Here is a 19,990-nt window from a genome sequence, read left to right as displayed (position 1 = left end):
CTTAACACTACGACTTTGTAGAATAAGTGCATGTCATGACTCATAAGACTAATGAATAAGTTGTCAAGTTCGAAACAAGACAATTAATTAAGATTTCAAGGAGGTTTATATGAATCTCTTTTCCATGTCTGGTTTTATATATTTGAGGCTGAATATTTAGTTGACAAGAAAAGTTTCAATCAAATTAGGCTATTCAAAAAAGTAAGAACCTTTGGTGGTAGCTTATTAGCTTCCTTTTAGCATGCAATAAAATTCAATAAACATACTTTCCTATTAGTGGTATTCAATTAAACACAAGGGAATAACTTACAAACTGTTTCACTTGCTATTGTCTCGGGATCTTTCAGTCCTTGGACATTTTTGAAGACTTTTATATCAAACGACTGTACAAAACAATCTATCAACTTGGTGATTCCCTCTAGGCACTGCAACATGATATTTTCAACTCAACAACACTCTCCATACCTGCACAACAATCAACATGATCGTGATTTGTCACCCAACTAGTCATCAAAATCATTCACAAGATAGTTGAAAGTTTACTTTTCATAGGGAGGAAATTTACAAGTATTTCCTTAATTGCAAGCTTCAGATATCTTAAGAAGAACACAAATAAAAAATGTGTTCTGTAAGCAACACAATTAGTGAAAAAATACAGCACTGAAAGACAAGACTATTCTCTATAATACAAACTTCATGATTTTAAGGCACAAGGTCAAACTAAAAACATGGTTTCTAAGACAAATGTCAGTACATCAGCTTTACAAGATAAAAGATAGAATCAAACCACAAATTTAGAATATAATTGAATTTCTAGACATCAAAACAAGAAAGATGGTTCATGTAACATGTGATATTTTAATAATTTAATTATAGGAATATTTTAAAGCCCCAGTGTTTTAGATTCTTAAATTTTAGGGCACTAACATATTTCTTATAATTTGTTTATAATTCCATCCGTAGTCCTACAGGCTGCAACTTGCATTTTTCCTCCTCAATAAAATACTTGTTATTAACTGAAAGATAAAGGTTTTTCCTTCATTGCTCATATTTGGATGTTCAGGTGACAAACTCCCCTTCACATGATATATGATGGCTCAAATAGCCCTTTCCAACTTAAGTACTAACATCACCCTCTTTCTTCATGGCACATGGCTGGCTAGCTTGATTTTGTCAGCTATCTATGCACTTTGACATCACCCTCTACCTTCATGATTGCCCATTGTTTTTTTATAAGGGTTCTGACCTAGTTCTACTAAATTCCTTAGTCAAATCTATGAACATATCTTTCAATTCTCACTTGGTCACATATCCATTCTAGCAGCTTTCAGCATCACTATCTCCATTATCTCAATTGTGACCCCTGGTGTTTGGTATCCTTGCTCGATTGTTTGTCCAGATCTCGAACCAGCACTCATACCAACTTACAATGTGCATGTATCCAAAAGTGACACTACTGCTGTAAGTATAGAAGTAACTGAAAATAATAACATGAAATGTAGTAGGGGTGAAGCTTAAATGACAGAAATAAAGAGCCAAAAGGACAAAAGTAGTGGGGACACCTGCAGACTCAAGTAGATTGCACCTACAAATTCAAATTAATAGAGGACGACTTCTCTCCGAGAAACGTTGTATATTATATTTTAAAGTGAGAGATGTTATAAAAGAGTAGGGGGGTCCCTGCTTGTACAAAAGGAGAGAACCCCAATTTTACCAAATATGAGCTTGGGGATAAAATAGCTCATGTGCAAAGCCTGATGCATGATAAAGATGTTGTGGTTAGTACACAACAATATCGATATATAACAAATACATACCAATATTATAATACTACAAAGTTTATACATATTAACACTATAAAGGTTGTGTGTGTGCGTGTGCATTATTCTTTTGACAACCTCTCTTAACCAAGGGGTTAAGACATTGATTCCAAAGAATACTTTCCAAGATACTATTGGAAAATGGAGGCACATTACTCTTCTTAAAGTCTCTTATAATACTTTGGCAAAATCCCTAGCTATTCACATGTGAAGAGTGGCTTGATGGATTGTTCAAGAGGAGCAAACAGATTTAATACAAGGAAAATTCATTCTTGACATTGTTATCTCTCCACGGGAGTCAATGGCTTGGGCTAGGGGAACAAAAGAGGATTCTTTGTTTCTTAAGGTTGATGTTGGCAAAGCTTACAACAAGGTTTATTGGTCCTTCATCACAGAGATGCTCCAATGCCTTGGTTTGGTCCCAATCATGTTGCAATGGTGCAAACCCTCTTTCCTAATGCATCACTCGATCAAACAAAGCTGTCCTCTTGCCCCTTACCTCTGTGATTTAGCTGTTAGTTCCTTGAGAATCGAGATGTTTACTGGAGTTGGCAAGGATGCAAAGGAGAATCTCTCTTCCAAGTGGATTGGTAATGATCAACAACCATTTTGTTAATGATTATTTTGAGCACTTAAACTAGGATTCAACGCAAACTAGGAGTATTTAGATTCTTTTCGTTGTGTTTCCAATGCTGTTATCAGTGAACAAAAATCTGATCACTGGTTGATAGGGCTTAAGGATCATCTAGATTGGATTCCATCTTTATGGAATTGTAGAAATTTCTGTTTTCCCACCCCGGTTTTCAATTTCTCCTTATTTCTCCCATATAGTTAAATGCCCTTTCCCATAACCATACATTTAACAAGCTGGAAAAAATAAATTTGCTGAAAACACAAATTCTGGAAATTTTACAGAATGCTGGAAATTGCAGAAATAAAAATCAGCAATAATAAACAGCCATTAAAACACATTTAAACACTGAGATTTTTGGTCAATGTGACCCTGGAAAAACCCCCTACAACTCTTGGGGAAACCCAGTTTGAGAGCTCTTCTTTATTTCTGAAAATTGCCTTTTTACAATGAGAAATATTCAGCAAGCAAATTTACAACTTATCTCTTTTCCCATGCCTCACAGCAAACTGGAAATTACAGCAAACAGGACAGCAATAAATGTTGTACGGCCTCCTCGATTTTCGTGCCCACTTTCAGCATTAAATGCTGCTGTATGGCCTGCATTAAATGCGCTGTACGGACCTTGATTTGCGTGAAGAAAAAAACAGCAAACTGCTCCTCAATTTCTGTGCAAACCACTCCTCGATTTTTGTGCAAACCAGCTGTACGGATTTCTAGAAAATCGTGCCAAAATCTACCTTTCACTGTGTGCTGAATCAGCGGTACAAATCTGCTCAACTGCTGCCTTGGAATGTGTGCCAAGCTGCTGTCTCCTTCTCCTCCCTGTCCAGAAATCTACCTTGCTCTCTTGCTCTCCTCCCAATCTGCTCATGAAAGAATGAATGACCTTTTCCTCCTTTTCCTCCTTTAATCTAACCCCAAGTGACTTTTGGGTGATCCAAGTGACTTTTGGGTGATCCCTAAATCCAATGGCTGAAATAGATTGAGATCTAAGGCTGAGATTAAATGCTCATTTAAATCTCACTTTTTATTTTTTAATTCACCCCACTTTAATAAAGACCCATTTAGTCATTTATTTCCAAAGTCACTTTTCCTTTCTAATTTTTCATTGACTTTATAAAAGTCACTTTAAAATTAGACTTAGTAACTTTATCACTTAAAGTCACTTTTAAATTAGATTTAACTTTATAAAAATTATAAAGTTACTTTAGGAGAAAAATTAAATTCTTTTGGACACTTTTCCCTAGGCCAAAGATCAAAGCCTTAGGGAACCACCTGTCCTCCAGTACCAAATTTCAACACTCCCTCTTACCGAGGAAGGTGTTCCTCACCACATCCATATTGTCTCTGAAGTAGACATGCTTGCCCCGTGGTAAGGCTTTGGTAAGAATATCTGCAACCTGCTCATCATTGGAAATATACTCAAGCTTCACAGCTCCCTTCTGAACATAGTCTCTGATGAAATGATATCTGATCCCGATATGCTTTAACCTGTCATGAAATACTGGCTTCTCCGTGAGTTTAATGCAACTCCGATTATCACAGTAAATCACTGAAGGTCTCAACGGCTGATCAAATAAACCAAACAACATCTTGGGAAGCCAGATGGCCTCACAACTAGCTAGACTGGCTGCCATATACTCTGCTTCCGTTGAACTCAGTGTTACTGACTGCTGCTTCCAGCTGAACCATGACACTACTGCTGAACCCAACCCAAAACAACACCCTGAAGTGCTCTTCCTATCAGAAGCACACCCTGCCCAATCAAAATCAGTGTATCCTGCCAATCTCACTCCATCTCCCTGCCTGTAGTCCAGACCATAATCCACTGTCCCCTGCAAGTACCACAAAATGTGTTTTGCAGCCACCCAGTGAACCTTCCTAGGCTCACACATAAACTGACTCATCGTGTTGACTGCAAAACAAATATCTGGTCTAGTGTTGACCAAATACATCAAGGAACCAATCAGCTGCCTGTACAATGTGGGATCCACCAACTCGGAATCCGAAGCATGAAGCTTCTTCCAGTTGGTGATCATCAGTGTCGACATGGGTCTACAATCCTCCATGTGGAATCTGCTAAGGATGTCCACAATATACTTCCCCTGCCCCAGGAAGAAATGCCCCTCCTCCTGCCACACCTCCAAGCCCAAAAAGTAATGCATCAAGCCGATGTCCTTCATCTCAAACTCCGTCGCAAGATCTCTCTTGCAGTGCTCTATGAGTCTCTCTGCACCTGTAATGACCAAGTCATCCACATACAGCACCAGAATGAGAGGCTCCTCACCAATCACAATAAAGTAAAGGTTCGGATCTGCCTCACTCTTTGTGAAACCCATCCCCTGCAAATATGTATCTATCCTGGAGTACCAAGCTCTGGGAGCTTGCTTCAGGCCATAAAGGGCCTTCTTCAGTCTACACACATGGGACTCCTTTCCATGCACCTCAAAGCCCTGTGGCTGCTCAATGTACACCTCCTCCTGTATGAAGCCATTGAGAAATGCGGTCTTCACATCCATCTGGTGGATCTTCCAACCCATCTCTGTTGCTATCGATATAATGGAGCGGATCGAAGTATATCGAGCCACGGGAGCGAAGGTCTCCTCATAATCAACTCCCTCTACCTGGGAGAACCCTCTAGCCACAAACCTCGCTTTGAATTTCTCAATGCTGCCATCTGCAGCATGCTTTACCTTGTAAAGCCATCTGGAAGTAACCACGGATTTGCCCTCAGGCCTCAGCACCACCTCCCAAACATCATTCTTCATGATAGAAGAATACTCCTCCTGCATGGCCTCTCTCCAGACCTGCTGGCTAGCTGCCTCCTCATAGCTAGAAGGCTCAGAGTCAAGGATGCTGGTAACCATCGCCATATAGCTACAAAACCTCTCAGGTGGTCTACTCTCTCTGACCGGCCTCTTCAGCTCAACAACAAATGTGGCATCTCTCAAGGTGTCCTGAAGCCACTTGGGCTTCCTCTTCCCTGAGCGCACTTCTCCCACCGGAGAATGAAACTCCTCCTCCTCATCATCATCAGGAGCCTGAACTCCTGACTGTCTGTCTGCTGTCCTCCTGCCTGCACCTGAACCTGTAGACGCTGAGGTACCGTGTGAACTGTCCATCAGTGGACTCCCTAGTGAACTGCTCTGTGAACTGCTCTGCATGCTGCCCGGAGCACCACCCCTCTGGCTCGGTGAGCCACTGCTCACTGACGGACCTGACATCCTCATAGATGTACCTCCTGATCCTCCTGATCCCTGCCCATTGGATCCCTGCGACTGACTCAACTGCTGTTGAGGGTCTCGCTGATCCAGATACTCTAACTCCCATGACCTCCTAAAGGCCCTGTCCTCGTCGAACTTCACATCCCGTCTGACAACAACTCTCCTCTGTGCAGGAATGTAAATCTGAAAGGCCTTTGAGGTCTCACTGTAGCCCACAAAGATACCCTTCTCTGCGGTGGGCTCTAGTTTGGTCCTCTTCTCCTTGGGTATATAGGAGTATGTAATGCATCCAAAAATATGAAGATGACCAATATCAGGCTTCTTCTCAGAGAAAGCCTCCTCCGGAGTCATGTGCCCCAAGGCACGATGCGGACTCCTGTTCTGTAAGTAAACAGCTGTGTTGCAGGCCTCTGCCTACAAGAACAATGGCAACCCCTGATCATGTAACATGGCTTTGGCAGCCCCTATGATGGATCTGTTCTTCCTCTCTGCAACCCCGTTCTGCTGGGGGTTGTAAGGAACAGTGAACTCCCTCCTAATGCCTGCCTCCGCACAATAGTCAATAAACTCTCCAAGGGTGTACTCTCCTCCATTATCCGACTTCAGGGACTTGATCTTTCGACCTGTCTATGTCTCCACCAAGAGCTCTGAACTCCTGAAACCACTTGAAGACCTCACTCTTGGTCTTCAAAAAATAAATCCAGGTCTTCCTGGAGTGATCATTAATGAATAAAACATAGTACTCATATCCACTCAAGGAAACATGAGACATTTGACCGCTCACATCAGAATGAATCAAATCAAGTATCCCGGTCGCTCTGCTGTCACTGCTGGGAAAAGGGGATTTGGCAAACTTGCCCATCGCACAACCTCTGCAAGTATCAAAGTGATTAGTACTGAAATCTGGCACACCTGTAGTGATCTCCCGCAATGTCCTCAAGGCTCCATGATACATATGTCCCATCCTGCGGTGCCAAATCTCACACAGCTCAAAACTGCTAGCTCTGCTGTCGGTACTACTGCTCAATGCCAAAAGGGGCTGGAATGCAAACTTGTACACCTTTGCATGGCGTACACCTATCACTCTAGCTGAATCAGCTGGAGTGCCCCTGGGATACATCAACACCTGTCCTCCCCTGAACAGTACCTCATATCCTCTGTCCTCCAAAGCTGAGACGGATATGAGGTTCTTCCTCATCCCTGGCACATAAAGAACATCTGACACTTTCAAGGGAGGTTTGGACTCCCTCTGAAATGTCAGTGTCCCCACCCCGACTGCTCTAACAACTCTGTCATCACCGAGTACTACCTCTATATCAATGCCACTCTCTGAAAGCTCAGAGAAGTACTCACGGACTCCTGTCATGTGACGTGAAGCCCCACTGTCCACATACCAGATACCTAAAGATGCTCCGTTAATCGAGGGAAAAGCATGCTCCCTCTAAACCTGTGTGGCAGGTGATCCTGCACTAGAGGACTCACACGTAGTGAATGCAAACTCCCGGTCAAAACGACCTGCAAAGTCCTCAATCTCTGCTGAAGCTGCCATGTCCTGGTTCTTCCCCTTCTTCTTCTTCTTCTCCGGACACACAACTGCATAGTGTCCCATCTTTTGACAATTCCAACACTTCACCTTGGAATAGTCCTTCTGTGTGTTCCCCTGTTTACCCTTACCTTTGCCTTTGCCCCCACCACTGCTTGTGGAACCCTGCTTCTTCCCTTTGTCTTTCTTGCCTCTTGCCACCAGTGCTACATCCTCATCCTGCTCAACTGGCTTGGCTGCCCCAAGCTGACCTTTCCTGATCTCTGTCTGAATGCAATTATCCCAAAACCTCTCCCATGTGGGAAGGGTCTCACGTGCACAAACCCCATCAGCAAAGTTCAACCATGAACGAGGGAGGCCATTCACTGCAATCCGCACCAACTCAGTGGGTGGAATGGCCTCTCCAATCGCTGCCAACTCATCTCTCACATTAGTAATCTTTGTGAGATATCCAGCTGCACTATCATTACCCATCTTAATGTTCTTCAGCTTCTCCTTCAAGACCATCTTTCGGTTCTCATTGGTACTCTGGTAGAGATTGGACAATGATGTCCACATCTCATGGGCATTGCTCTTTCCTCTCACATGAGGAATGCAATGGTCTTTGATTCCATCTAGAATCAATCTCTTACCCTTGTTGTTCTTTTTATTATAAGCTGTCAACTGAGTAGCATCAGTAGGCACAACAACAGGGTTCTGTGTGGTATGCACCATGATATCCCAGACTTCTGCCTCCTCAAAGATACTCTGCATTCTCTCCTCTCAAACGCTGTAATTTGTATGCCCATCCAGCCTATCCTCCACCCTCAATCCCAATGACATCCTGTCCTAAAACTGAAAAATAGCACTGTTGTAGTAAAGATAAAACTGTTGTTTATGAAAAAATCAGCTTGCTGGAATTTTCTAAGTGAAAAATCAGCAGCTGTAATTTTTCCTTTTGCTATCCCAAACTGTCCTTCAGCACTCAAGCTCTGATACCATGTAGAAATTTCTGTTTTCCCACCCCGGTTTTCAGTTTCTCCTTATTTCTCCCATATAGTTAAATGCCCTTTCCCATAACCATACATTTAACAAGCTGGAAAAAATAAATTTGCTGAAAACACAAATTCTGGAAATTTTACAGAACGCTGGAAATTGCAGAAATAAAAATCAGCAGTAATAAACAGCCATTAAAAATACATTTAAACACTGAGATTTTTGGTCAATGTGACCCTGGAAAAACCCCCTACAACTCTTAGGGAAAACCAATTTGAGAGCTCTTCTTTATTTCTGAAAATTGCCTTTTTACAGTGAGAAATATTCAGCAAGCAAATTTACAACTTATCTCTTTTCCCATGCCTCACAGCAAACTGGAAATTACAGCAAACAGGACAGCAATAAATGTTGTACGGCCTCCTCGATTTTCGTGCCCACTTTCAACATTAAATGCTGTTGTACGGCCTGCATTAAATGCGCTGTACGGACCTTGATTTGCATGCAAAAAACAGCAAACTGCTCCTCAATTTCTGTGCAAACCACTCCTCGATTTTTGTGCAAACCAGCTGTACGGATTTCTAGAAAATCGTGCCAAAATCTACCTTTCACTGTGTGCTGAATCAGCTGTACAAATCTGCTCAACTGTTGCCTTGGAATCTGTGCCAAGCTGCTGTCTCCTTCTCCTCCCTGTCCAGAAATCTCCCTTGCTCTCTTGCTCTCCTTCTCGCAATCTGCTCATGAAAGAATGAATGACCTTTTCCTCCTTTTCCTCCTTTAATCTAACCCCAAGTGACTTTTGGGTGATCCAAGTGACTTTTGGGTGACCCTAAATCCAATGGCTGAAATAGATTGAGATCTAAGGCTGAGATTAAATGCTCATTTAAATCTCACTTTTTATTTTTTAATTCACCCCACTTTAATAAAGACCCATTTAGTCATTTATTTCCAAAGTCACTTTTCCTTTCTAATTTTTCATTGACTTTATAAAAGTCACTTTAAAATTAGACTTAGTAACTTTATCACTTCAAGTCACTTTTAAATTAGATTTAACTTTATAAAAATTATAAAGTTATTTTAGGAGAAAAATTAAATTCTTTTGGACACTTTTCCCTAGGCCAAAGATCAAAGCCTTAGGGAACCACCTGTCCTCCGGTACCAAATTTCAACAGGAATTGGATCAAGCCAGGGTTGATCAGTCATTGTCTTGGACTTGCACTTGGTACTGGCCTCTCACTTATTGATATGTAGAACTGGTGCCTTGACCATTTGCAGTGAAACTTTGGTCTGGCAATATAAGAATCTTCCTTTGGCAAGGAAGCTTCCTACGGTCTCCCATATTCTCCTAGCCTCAGACAAGTATTGCATCTCTTGCTAGCAATGTTGGACGACTCGCACTCGTATAAGACTCATCTGACTATTGACTCAATGACCCGTATAAGGCTCGGCAAAATTTTCCCTCCATTTTCCCTTTCCCTCCACATGATCTCAAAATAAAATAAAATAAGAAGAAGGAAAAAAAAAATCGAATTTTGAGGGTTTCCATGGATCTTATGCGAGTCATATGCAGTTCTTAATTGTTCAATGCGGGTAGCCGAGTTTATGAGGGTTTTGGTGGGTACGGGTAGAAACTACGGGTTCTATGCGAGTGACCCGTCTCGCTATAAAACCTGTCAAGACCCACGGGTACTCATTGGTCTTATAAGAGCCGTGCTACACTGCTTGCTAGCACTAGAGCAAGGTCAATTCAAGAGACTAGAGCAGATTCTAGGGTCCTTTCTTTGGTTCAAATATGGTAACATGCGAGGTCTTTCTATGGATCCCTAGGAAGTTTAAGGGGGGGCGTCTTAGCATTAATGAAATGGCAATGTGGGGTCATTTTTTGGTCACAAAACATCCTTTTTGGGTTGTGTGACATTATCTCGTCGCCTCAACTCTTTAAGGTGTCTGGATCAGCCATCTACCAGAGCATATGGGAAGCTTGGAGGTTTATTGCTCATTTGGTTACATGGAACTTCTCTGGGAGTCGTGCTGGAAGGGGTTTGGTGTGGTGTCCTATTTGGAGCTGGATGCATCACAGACAGTATTTTTGAGTCCTAGACTTGAGCCTTGAGATTTGTAGGCTAAGTAAGAAATGGGTCTTTTGGATGCATCTTTGGGACTTTGCATCCGACTACAAGGATTGGAGAGAGTTAGCTCATTATAAAGCTCTTGTGTCCTTTGATAAGCCCATAAAAAGACTTTATGGGTTTACTTCTTGAGGATCTGTACAAGCTAAATATTGATATGCAAGCACCCTTTTGGAAAGAGAGGGGTTTGAGAGTTGGGAAGTTGATTCAGCAATAGGATTCTGAGATGCTTTACTTTATTTTGCATTCGAAGTACCCTCTTTCTCTTGCACTAAATGCTAGGAATGCCTTCTAACCTTGAGGCTAGTTGGATCTGTTGATTGCACGATGTCTGTTCATTCTGACTGAGATACAAGCTCGGCATCTTTGCACAGTTGTTTAATAACAGCTGCCCTCTAAAGCCCATCTTGCCAAAAGTGGTTTGACAGATGTTGCAGTCACTCAGAATCCTTGAAGCATATCCTACACGAGTGTAAATTTGCTCGATCTTGCAAGCCGCTTGTGCAGCCTGCGGGACAGAGATTCAATGCTACTTCATCAACAATTTCAATGGCATGTAGCTCTTCTTGGTGACTAGGGATCCTTGGTATTATCTCACTTTTATGGCGTTTGGGACTGCCTTTGAATCACAACCTTATTTACAATCTAAAAACTTAGATGCAAGTGTTGCATCCTGCAGGACAGAGATTCAATGCTACTTCATGGACAATTTCAATGGCATGTAGCTCTTCTTGGTGACTAGGGATCCTTGGTATTATCTCACTTTTATGGCGTTTGGGACTGCCTTTGAATCACAGCCTTATTTACAATCTAAAAACTTAGATGCAAGTGTTGCATCCTGCAGGACAGAGATTCAATGCTACTTCATGGACAATTTCAATGGCATGTAGCTCTTCTTGGTGACTAGGGATCCTTGGTATTATCTCACTTTTATGGCATTTGGGACTGCCTTTGAATCACAACCTTATTTACAATCTAAAAACTTAGATGCAAGTGTGTCTTTTCTGATGAGATGAGTTTAGTCCAAGCTTTTTGTCATTCTTGGTGAGAAGAGTATGCAATTGTCTTCAAAAAGATTACCTCCTAAGGATGCCAAAGACCTAAATGCTTTAACATGTTCTAAATTTATTGTTGCCCTCGTAGCTATCAAGAAGGGGATATGAAACATCATTGTATATACCCTTACATTTTTGTTTTCCCTTTTTGTCAGCTATCTTGTACATTTTCTCTTGTAATATGACATATTTTTCAAATCATATATATATATAGTCCCCCTTTCTTTAGTTCCATATAATTAAGGGTTAGTCCTCAGGCCCAGGTCTCGTATGGGGGGAGACTTCAACCCCTCGTACAAATATCCCTGCTGCCCCTCATATACACTAGTGACAATTATCTTTTCGGGGGGTGACTTACAGGGAATTTTCTGGGCTTGACGATGATTAAGCATGGTGGTCCTCCTTTGGTGGATCATTGATGCCCTTGGAAATTGCTTTCATGTTGCTTTTTACTTGCTTCATGGTTTGTATTATGGACACCTTGATGCTTAGGTGATGTCGGTAACATGGTAATCTTCATCTGTTTGGAATCAAGATTTTTGGTTTTGTCGTAATGCTCTTTATGTATGGAATCTTGGTGTAAGCATTGTTGATATGATGAGATTATGATGTGAATAACCAATTACCTGAAGCACTAAATCCTTTGCCCTATTGATTACCAAATCGGAATTCTGGGTCAGTTCAATCATGACAATGGTTATATATTTTTGTGGCAATACATTTTGAGGTGGTAAGACATATTGGGATCCTTACAGCGCAGTCCCAATCTGAGCAATATTCTGAGGTAGAGAAAATAATACTGAAAAACAGAGATGTAATCAAGAGACAAGATAATCTATGTGCTTATAAAAGGAAAGCAAATACAATCTGAAACTCCAAGCAGTTTACTAATCTGGAGATGAAAATATTATAGACTAAACTTATCTCAGGTAGCCAGAAATCAGTACATTATTCCAGTTCTTGTATCTAGGCCAGAAATGATTGCATGTTGCAGTTGAATCATTTTCATGGGCAAAAGGTTAGGGCAGCGTAAAAGAAAGGAAGAAGACAGTTATCAAGGAAACATCACAAGTGATTTGTATTTGTAGCATACCTGGGGACTCAATGCTTTTTTGACATTATATAAAATTATATCATCCCTATATTTTACACTAACGGGTCTGCAGCTCTACTCATTAAAATGAAAGCAAGTTGGTGAGGGTCCATATACAGGATGTTCTGGTCCATAAGATTTTCATTGTACGTCTGATACTTCAGCTAATGGGAATTCATTACAATAGATTCAGTCTAAACCCATTTGGTATTTACAATTGAACTACTCAAAAAATTGTTTTCACATATATACAACAAGGACCTAAGTTCAAAGGCTTGTTCTCAATTTGCTCTGGCTTACTCCTCTACCCAAAAAGACGATTATGCAGCGAGATCCTAACCATATTTCTTTGTCATGCAATTTATTCAAGGAATTAGTAAAATCCTAAATCTGCAGCAAGTGATTTACATTCTTTGTAATGGGTTTCTACAAAGAAGAAGGGTCCAGAGTCCTCAGACCTATTTCCACATGTTCATATATCAGTCCAGATCTCAGGAAAGTATCCAGCAAGGTACGCTCTTGCAGATTTTACAGGTTTTTGTTCTTCATTAAAAGAGCAGTAAAGGTGAAGGCACTAACAAAGGAGAAGGTCGGCCCTGAGGGATACATGCTGTGGATTTCAGATAGCCACTACAGCATGAGGACTGGGGGCATTGTTAGGCATCCATGAAGTAGACCTCTTAACAGACTAAGGGACACCTGTAACCGCACAAATGGGACAGTCTGAGACACAGTTCTTACCAGAAATATTTACATTGGTTGATCTCTGCCAGTATATCTCAGACCCCCTTACCTATTTTTTAGTTGGAAGATATAGTCTATACTTGAAGAATGCCTACTTTCATAACAACAGTTAAAGGTTCAATGCTTTAAGAGCACTATTTTCAGATCTGCTAAGGAATTGTCTCCAGAAGAACATCTCCCAGTAGTAGATATTCAAGAAGAAGGTGGCCTAAAGACTATGCACAATTTGCAAGCGATCATTACACTGATTACTATTGTGCTCCTACATTAATACTTTTCAAAATATCAAGTTGCTTACACTGTTTTAAGATCTAGAACAACTCCAGCGGCATATTTTCAATCCTAACCAAGACAGATCTAACTATTCAAGCCAAACATCATGTTACAAGAAGAGATTGAAGGTGTTTTAAAAGACAAATGTCCACCATTAACGAAGAAGTCGTTACCCACAGTTTAAAAAAACAGCCAATGGTTTTGGCTCGTGGTTTTTTGAGCACCTGGTTTATTAACAAGCAGATGGTATTCACCTGTTCCACCACTCACATGTTGACACACTTCTAAAATATCACAAATTACCATTTTAAACATCTCACATGGTCAAACCCTCATGCCTAGGCCATAGATGAGCACATTGAAACATTAGAAGACATCTCACAAAACATCAAATCTACAACTAGATTCATAACTCAAAGTATAAATAGTGCATATCATGACAATCTGGCACCGAACAAAGAGTAGATCTTAGAACTATGAAATTTAGAATTAAAAACAATGTGCTAAATCTCATAGCAACAATCACAATATCTCTCTATTGCTGCAGCTATCTCTTGCCTTGTCTCTTCTAAAGGTCAACACTGTGATACAAAGCAATCAACACTTCATAAATTTCTTAGGCCTGTTAAACCATGGTACAAGGGATCAAATGATCATTCACAGAATCCAGTCTGACCCTCTTTGCCTTGGCAATTTCCTTCTTATATGAAGCGAGTTGGTGGGGATCAATGGTAACTGTAGCCTTCCCTTTGACAATACTCCAAAGATCAACTTCCTCCATCAACATCTAAAGTCTACACTACCAAGAAGTGGAAATAGAAGTTTCTTCTAGCTGGTATGTCTCTGTGAGACTGGCTATCCCAAAGTTAGCCATCCTTTTATGTCCTTAAACACACCTCCAACAAATAGATCAGCCAAAAAAACAAATAAGCAACCGATCATAAGTGCAAATCAGCTCTCACACACAATAAACCGGCACTCAAATCACTAAAGTTTCTTGGGCATCTCACCCACTAAACCTGCTCACAAGCGTGAGCGCCTACCTCAAGCACAAATCACTCAAATCTCTGGAGATTTCTCAGCATCACGCCTGCTGAAACCCTCCAATAGCAGTGCCCTTTCATTCTGGCACCGAACAAAGAGTAGTTCTAAGAACTATGAAATTTAGAGTTAAGAACAATGTGCTAAATCTCGTAGCAACAATCACAATATCTCTCTTGCTGCAGCCATTTCTTGCCTTGTCTCTTCTAAAGGTCGACACTGTGATACAAAGCAATCAACACTTCATACATTTCTTAGGCCTGTTAAACCATGGTACAAGGGATCAAATGATCATTCACGGAATCCAGTCTGACCCTCTTTGCCTTGGCAATTTCCTTCTTATACTAAGCGGGTTGTTGGGGATCAATGGTAACTGTAGCCTTCCCTTTGACAATACTGCAAAGATCAACCTCCTCCATCAACATCTAAAGTCTACACTACCAAGAAGTGGAAATAGAAGTTTCTTCTAGCTGGTCAGTCTCTGTAAGACAAGCTATCCCAAAGGTTAGCCATCCATTTTATGTCCTTAAACACACCTCCAACAAACAGATCAGCCAAAACAACAAATAAGCAACCTATCATAAGTGCAAATCAGCTCTCACACACAATAAACCAGCACTCTAATCACTAGAGTTTCTTGGGCATCTCACCCACTAAACCTGCTCACAAGCATGAGCGCCTACCTCAAGCACAAATCACTCAAATCCCTGGAGATTTCTCAGCATCACGCCTGCTGAAATCCTCCAATGGCAGTGCCCTCCCACATACAATCACCCTCTCCATGCACTGTTTGGAAGAATTCAACTGTACAACTCTTATACCATGTAAAAATTTTAAAACATGATAAACAGATCTGCACTTCAAAGAACTAATCCTTACAGCTGAAACTGATATGTTAACAAAATGCCTATCAAAACTTGATATCTGCAAACTATGGAAATAGGATTGTAAACTCAAAAGTACACACACTGCATATCACGAGATTCAATCAATTTGGCACTGAACAGTGTAGATATAAGAAATATGAAATCTGGAAGTTCAGGACAGTGTACTGAATCCCATAGCAGCAATTACGTATCTCTTTATAAATCTTAAAAGGAAGTAAAACAGCATTTGATATAACCCACACACTGCACACTTAAAAGCAAAGTTCTTACAGGAAATCCTTCATACATTAACTCCCTAACCAACCCTACTAAGAGTGCCCTCCTTCTATAGACCGAGGTAAGGAGTTACAGATAGAAGGAAACCCCAATTCAATGCATGCACCTCCTAGAGAACAGCGCCAAGCTTAGAATATAACTTCTAGCACTAAATTAGCCACCCAAGGACGTCCCTACTAGAATAGTGCACCCTCTTCTAGACTAGCGGACTAGTGGACCTTCCTTAGAAGTTAAAATGGTGCACCCAACATGCACAACAACCAAGGACATGAATGTGCCACCACTAATGTGCCCCCCTAATCATGCATAACTACTATTAATCAGTGTTCCACAGGGACGCATCCTCCAGGTTTGGGTGCTCACACCCCACGTACTTGGGACAGTAGAGCGTCTGGGGAAACGTTTCCCCATGTCCCCCTTTTGGGGAGACACAAGGGGGGACGTTTCCCCAATGTGGGGGATGCAACTCCGCAAAAAGGGTGCTTCTAGGTGTCCCCCCTAAGAAATGGTTAGTCGTCCCTCAATTTTTCTTGAAAACAATAATCATGAGTGAAGAAGCTTAGTATTCAACCCTAGGGCCCTACTAATGCTATGTATGATAATGTATAATTCTCAAAGTCAAAGTGACATTCTCCTTTATCTTTCATTTTCATCCTTTTACTTAAATTTTTAACACTACCATAAAATGACTCGAGATTTTGAAAGTGGTTCCAAGCTCATCGGACTTCATATAGAGAAAATAGAATTTCATATCCCATTCAAAATTCCACAAACTTAACAGTTTTTGGGATTTCAAGATTGGGGAGATTACAATATTTCCATTGGATTCTATCAAGTATGAGGGTCTGGAACTAGCATTTAATCAAGAGTACCAAGCCCAAAATCACCCCTTTTGAGGGGGTACATGTCCCCCTCAATTTTGTCTAGTAGCCCTTGAAATTTAAATTTAAAATTAAATAAAACTAAACTAAAAAGGAAAATACATAACAAATATCAAAACCTAAACTAATTTGCAATCACTAACTCACTCATTCAACTTACAAAGCTTACCTCTACTTGTCTTACCATGCAATGCTATCTGACTTACTAGTTAACTATTGTCTCTCCTCCCCCACAACGCTCCTTCAATGCTCATTTTCCATTTTTAATTTTCAATTTTAACTTTCGAGTCTTGACTCTAGTAATGATGACCTTAAACCGATTCTTTGACACATCACTCTTTACTATTTTTGAGTTCTAGTTGAGACGAGAGGCTCATTCTACAACCTATTATGAGGGCGATGTGTAAGCATGTCCATGTTCAACAGGGAGTTGACACATGGCCTTCTTAAAATAACAAAAATAAACTATTCTCTAAATAGAAAAGAAATGTCGGGTATAATAAAAAGCAAAAATGAATATGCTATGCATGTTTAGTTAGTTGTCCATATGTTGTAATATAATTTCATGTAAAGAAATTAGAAGTAGGAAAAAACTGTGAGTAAGATGTTTAAACCTTATTAACCTGGGCTTGTCTAGGAAGCAGTGAGACAGATCGAGATAGTGCAAAGGCTGCTCGAGCTTGAGCAAAGCATTGTGATCTTCTCATATTTTCTAACTAATGCAATATACAGATAGCAAGGGTTTTTAGTTGTGGCTTTCCCCAGGAAATCATTGTGTAATGTGTTGATTGAATTCTTTCTCTTGTATGCTTCGTGATTTCGCGATCATTTAATTGTTTCCACTAATGAGTAGAGTAGATTCAAGTCTATTGTTTTAGTAAATTACATTTAGCAGTTTGAATCTACAAGGAATTTCTACATGAGAAGCTATGGTGGCAGAGTATCCAATCTCCAAAGGCTTGCCATTCGAGTGCTCAGTCAAACATGTAGCTCCTCTGGATGTGAGCGCAACTAGTGTGTCTTTGAAAAAATACACACGAAGAAGCGCAACAGGTTAAAAATATTCCAATTAATTTTTTGAATTCATTAAATAATATTTTTTATAATTTATAATTTATTATTTATAATTTAATAATTTATGACCCTTGTACAGGCTGTAGTCCCAGTGGCTTAATGACATGGTCTACTTCTACTACAATCTTCAATTGTGGATGAGGCAACTTGAGAAGACACCTGATGTGGAGGCCATCTAATTAGATGGGATTGACACCACTGCTACATGGAGGGTTGAGGCCGAGAGGCCTATCATGGAGTCATCCCCTGATTGGTTAGAGAAGGGGGTAGTGGAGGGGGTAGCAGCTGTAGAGGAGGACGAGGACGAGGAGCAACAAGAGGAGGAGGTTACACCACCTACCACAGTCACCAGTAGAGGACATGATCTACCTTTTATAGATCCTAGTTCTTCAGCTTCTAGAGCACAGCAGAGTCCACTGCCAGCCCCAAGACCTTCTTCATCTAGAGGAAAAGTTGTTACATTTTCTCACAAAAGGGGCAGAGAAAATCAGTAGTAATAGTTATTTGGTTCATTTCATTGTATATGATATTATGAGTCATGATATGAGATACATTATTATATTTTTTGTTGATATTTTGAGGTTGAGTCGAGACTCAGGACTCGGTATTCAGGACATGATTCATTGTTATGTGTGATGTAGCATTAGACACGATACTACACATCTTATATATTAGTTCTCTTTTCATATTTATGTGTCAATGCATTTATTTTGTGTTGTGGATGCTTTAGATATTAAAAAAATTGAAAAAAAAAAAGAATATTTTTGTATTTGCCAATGTTTTGCTTATTGTTACCGATTTTTTCCTGATTTTTACAATTTTTCCTAATTTCGAACCCTTGTCGATTTAATCTCAATCGCGATATTGCAAACACTGATTATGATTTCTTTCCCAATGTTAACTTAGGAAAAGTGCAATAATTAATCTAATTAATTATTGTGGACTATTAGGCCAAAGTTCTAAGGATAAATAATAAAATTATTTAGCAAACTTACATATAATCTTAACGTTGATCTCAAGTGAGGCTTAGGATTTAATCTTAGCCATTGATCATTTAGTAGATTAGGGTTACGAATTTTGGTTTAACGAAATTATAAAATAAGCCTAAGGCCGAGGGGAATACACATAGTTGTGAAGGAAGCAATTTTCTCTAGAGCAAGAGGCTCAACTAGACTAAAGAGAAGTGATAAGAAGTGCAATGGGAAATTTTGGGAGAAATTTAAGGAGGTCGAGTTGTTGAAGAAGAGGGTCCAATTATGGAGGACGTTGAATTATCTAGGGAGGCCAATTTCTCTAGTTCAAAGAGATCGTACAAGACAGGAAGAAAGGAAGGTAGATTTGCTGGTGAGACAACTTAATTCTCAGGGGTCAATTTGCTTCAAGTGGTTCAATCTCCAAAGGTCGTTTCTCCTAGTGGAGTTAAGTTTCCAGGTGCCCAACAACTGCATGTTTTCTATGTAATCTCTATAGGTCTAACCCAGAATTTTCCCAAGAAATTGAATGAAGGAAGATTGTGTTGGGTGTAAATTTGGTGTTGTGGTGTGATTGATCGCTTCATTTTATTTCTGCTACATTTTTAAGTTAATATACCGGTGTATTTATTTTTTGGAAAATTCAAAAATATTTTCTGAGGTTTTAATAAATTGTTGAAGTGAAATAAATCAAATTTGGTACGAGAAAAATTACCAAGATCTATGCTTGTATCCAAGAAAAACAATAGATATTAAGGTCTCACAACCAGTTATTTCAAACTCGAATCAAGTTGATTCGGACTCAATCAACTTGGGCGAGTTGACCCCCGCCCATATCATCTCAGCCAATGGATTAGTTCAAAGGGCCAGTTTGGTAGCAAACTACCCCAACTCAGGCAAGTCCATAACCGCTCGGGCAAGTCGATATTGTACCCCAATACCGCAATCTATAGATGACAAGCTCGAATTTATTTTAATTACCTAAAACCTATTTTTTAGCAAGGTGAATGGAATTAGAAAAGAGTATTTTCAATGTCTAGAAAATGAAGCAGTTTTGGATGAAAGCATAATATATGTAAATAAATTGGTTTTATTTCTATAAGTACTAGGTCTAGCTTTGTTTAAGACCACCTCTTGTGCATGGTATTAGTTCTAGGTCTAGCTTTGTTTAAGACCACCTCTTGTGCATGGTATTAGTTCTTTTAAATAGTGACTTTGTTTATTTAATTTGTAACATGTCGCATGCAAGAATTCTAGTCGATGGAGCATCAAACTCAAATAAGATAATTGTTTTAACAATTTTAGCTACAATGAGATCTAATTGATTGTACCCCATTCTTACTAGAGCTTAATTCTTGCATGTTGGTGCATAA

At 40.0% G+C, this 19,990-nt stretch overlaps 1 protein-coding gene across 3 annotated transcripts in view; it reads right to left on the bottom strand.

Moving 5' to 3' along the window:
• The window catches only part of LOC149175562 (calcineurin B-like protein 3), a 201,958-nt gene that overhangs the window by 174,231 nt on the left and 7,737 nt on the right, over positions 1 to 19,990 (bottom strand). For all 3 annotated transcript variants that reach the window (XM_089419710.1, XM_089419712.1, XM_089419711.1), the window contains one exon: positions 311 to 465. In XM_089419710.1, the coding sequence (XP_089275836.1) occupies positions 311 to 434 (124 nt within the window). In that variant the 5' untranslated portion in view covers positions 435 to 465. The remainder of the gene's footprint in view (positions 1 to 310; positions 466 to 19,990) is intronic.

The sequence above is a fragment of the Pinus tabuliformis genome, chromosome 4_1 (genome assembly GCF_031772625.1).
Source record: "Pinus tabuliformis cultivar Carrire ecotype Pingquan chromosome 4_1, CPIR1, whole genome shotgun sequence".
NCBI lineage: Eukaryota > Viridiplantae > Streptophyta > Pinopsida > Pinales > Pinaceae > Pinus > Pinus tabuliformis.
This window is presented reverse-complemented; position numbering and strand designations above follow the sequence as displayed.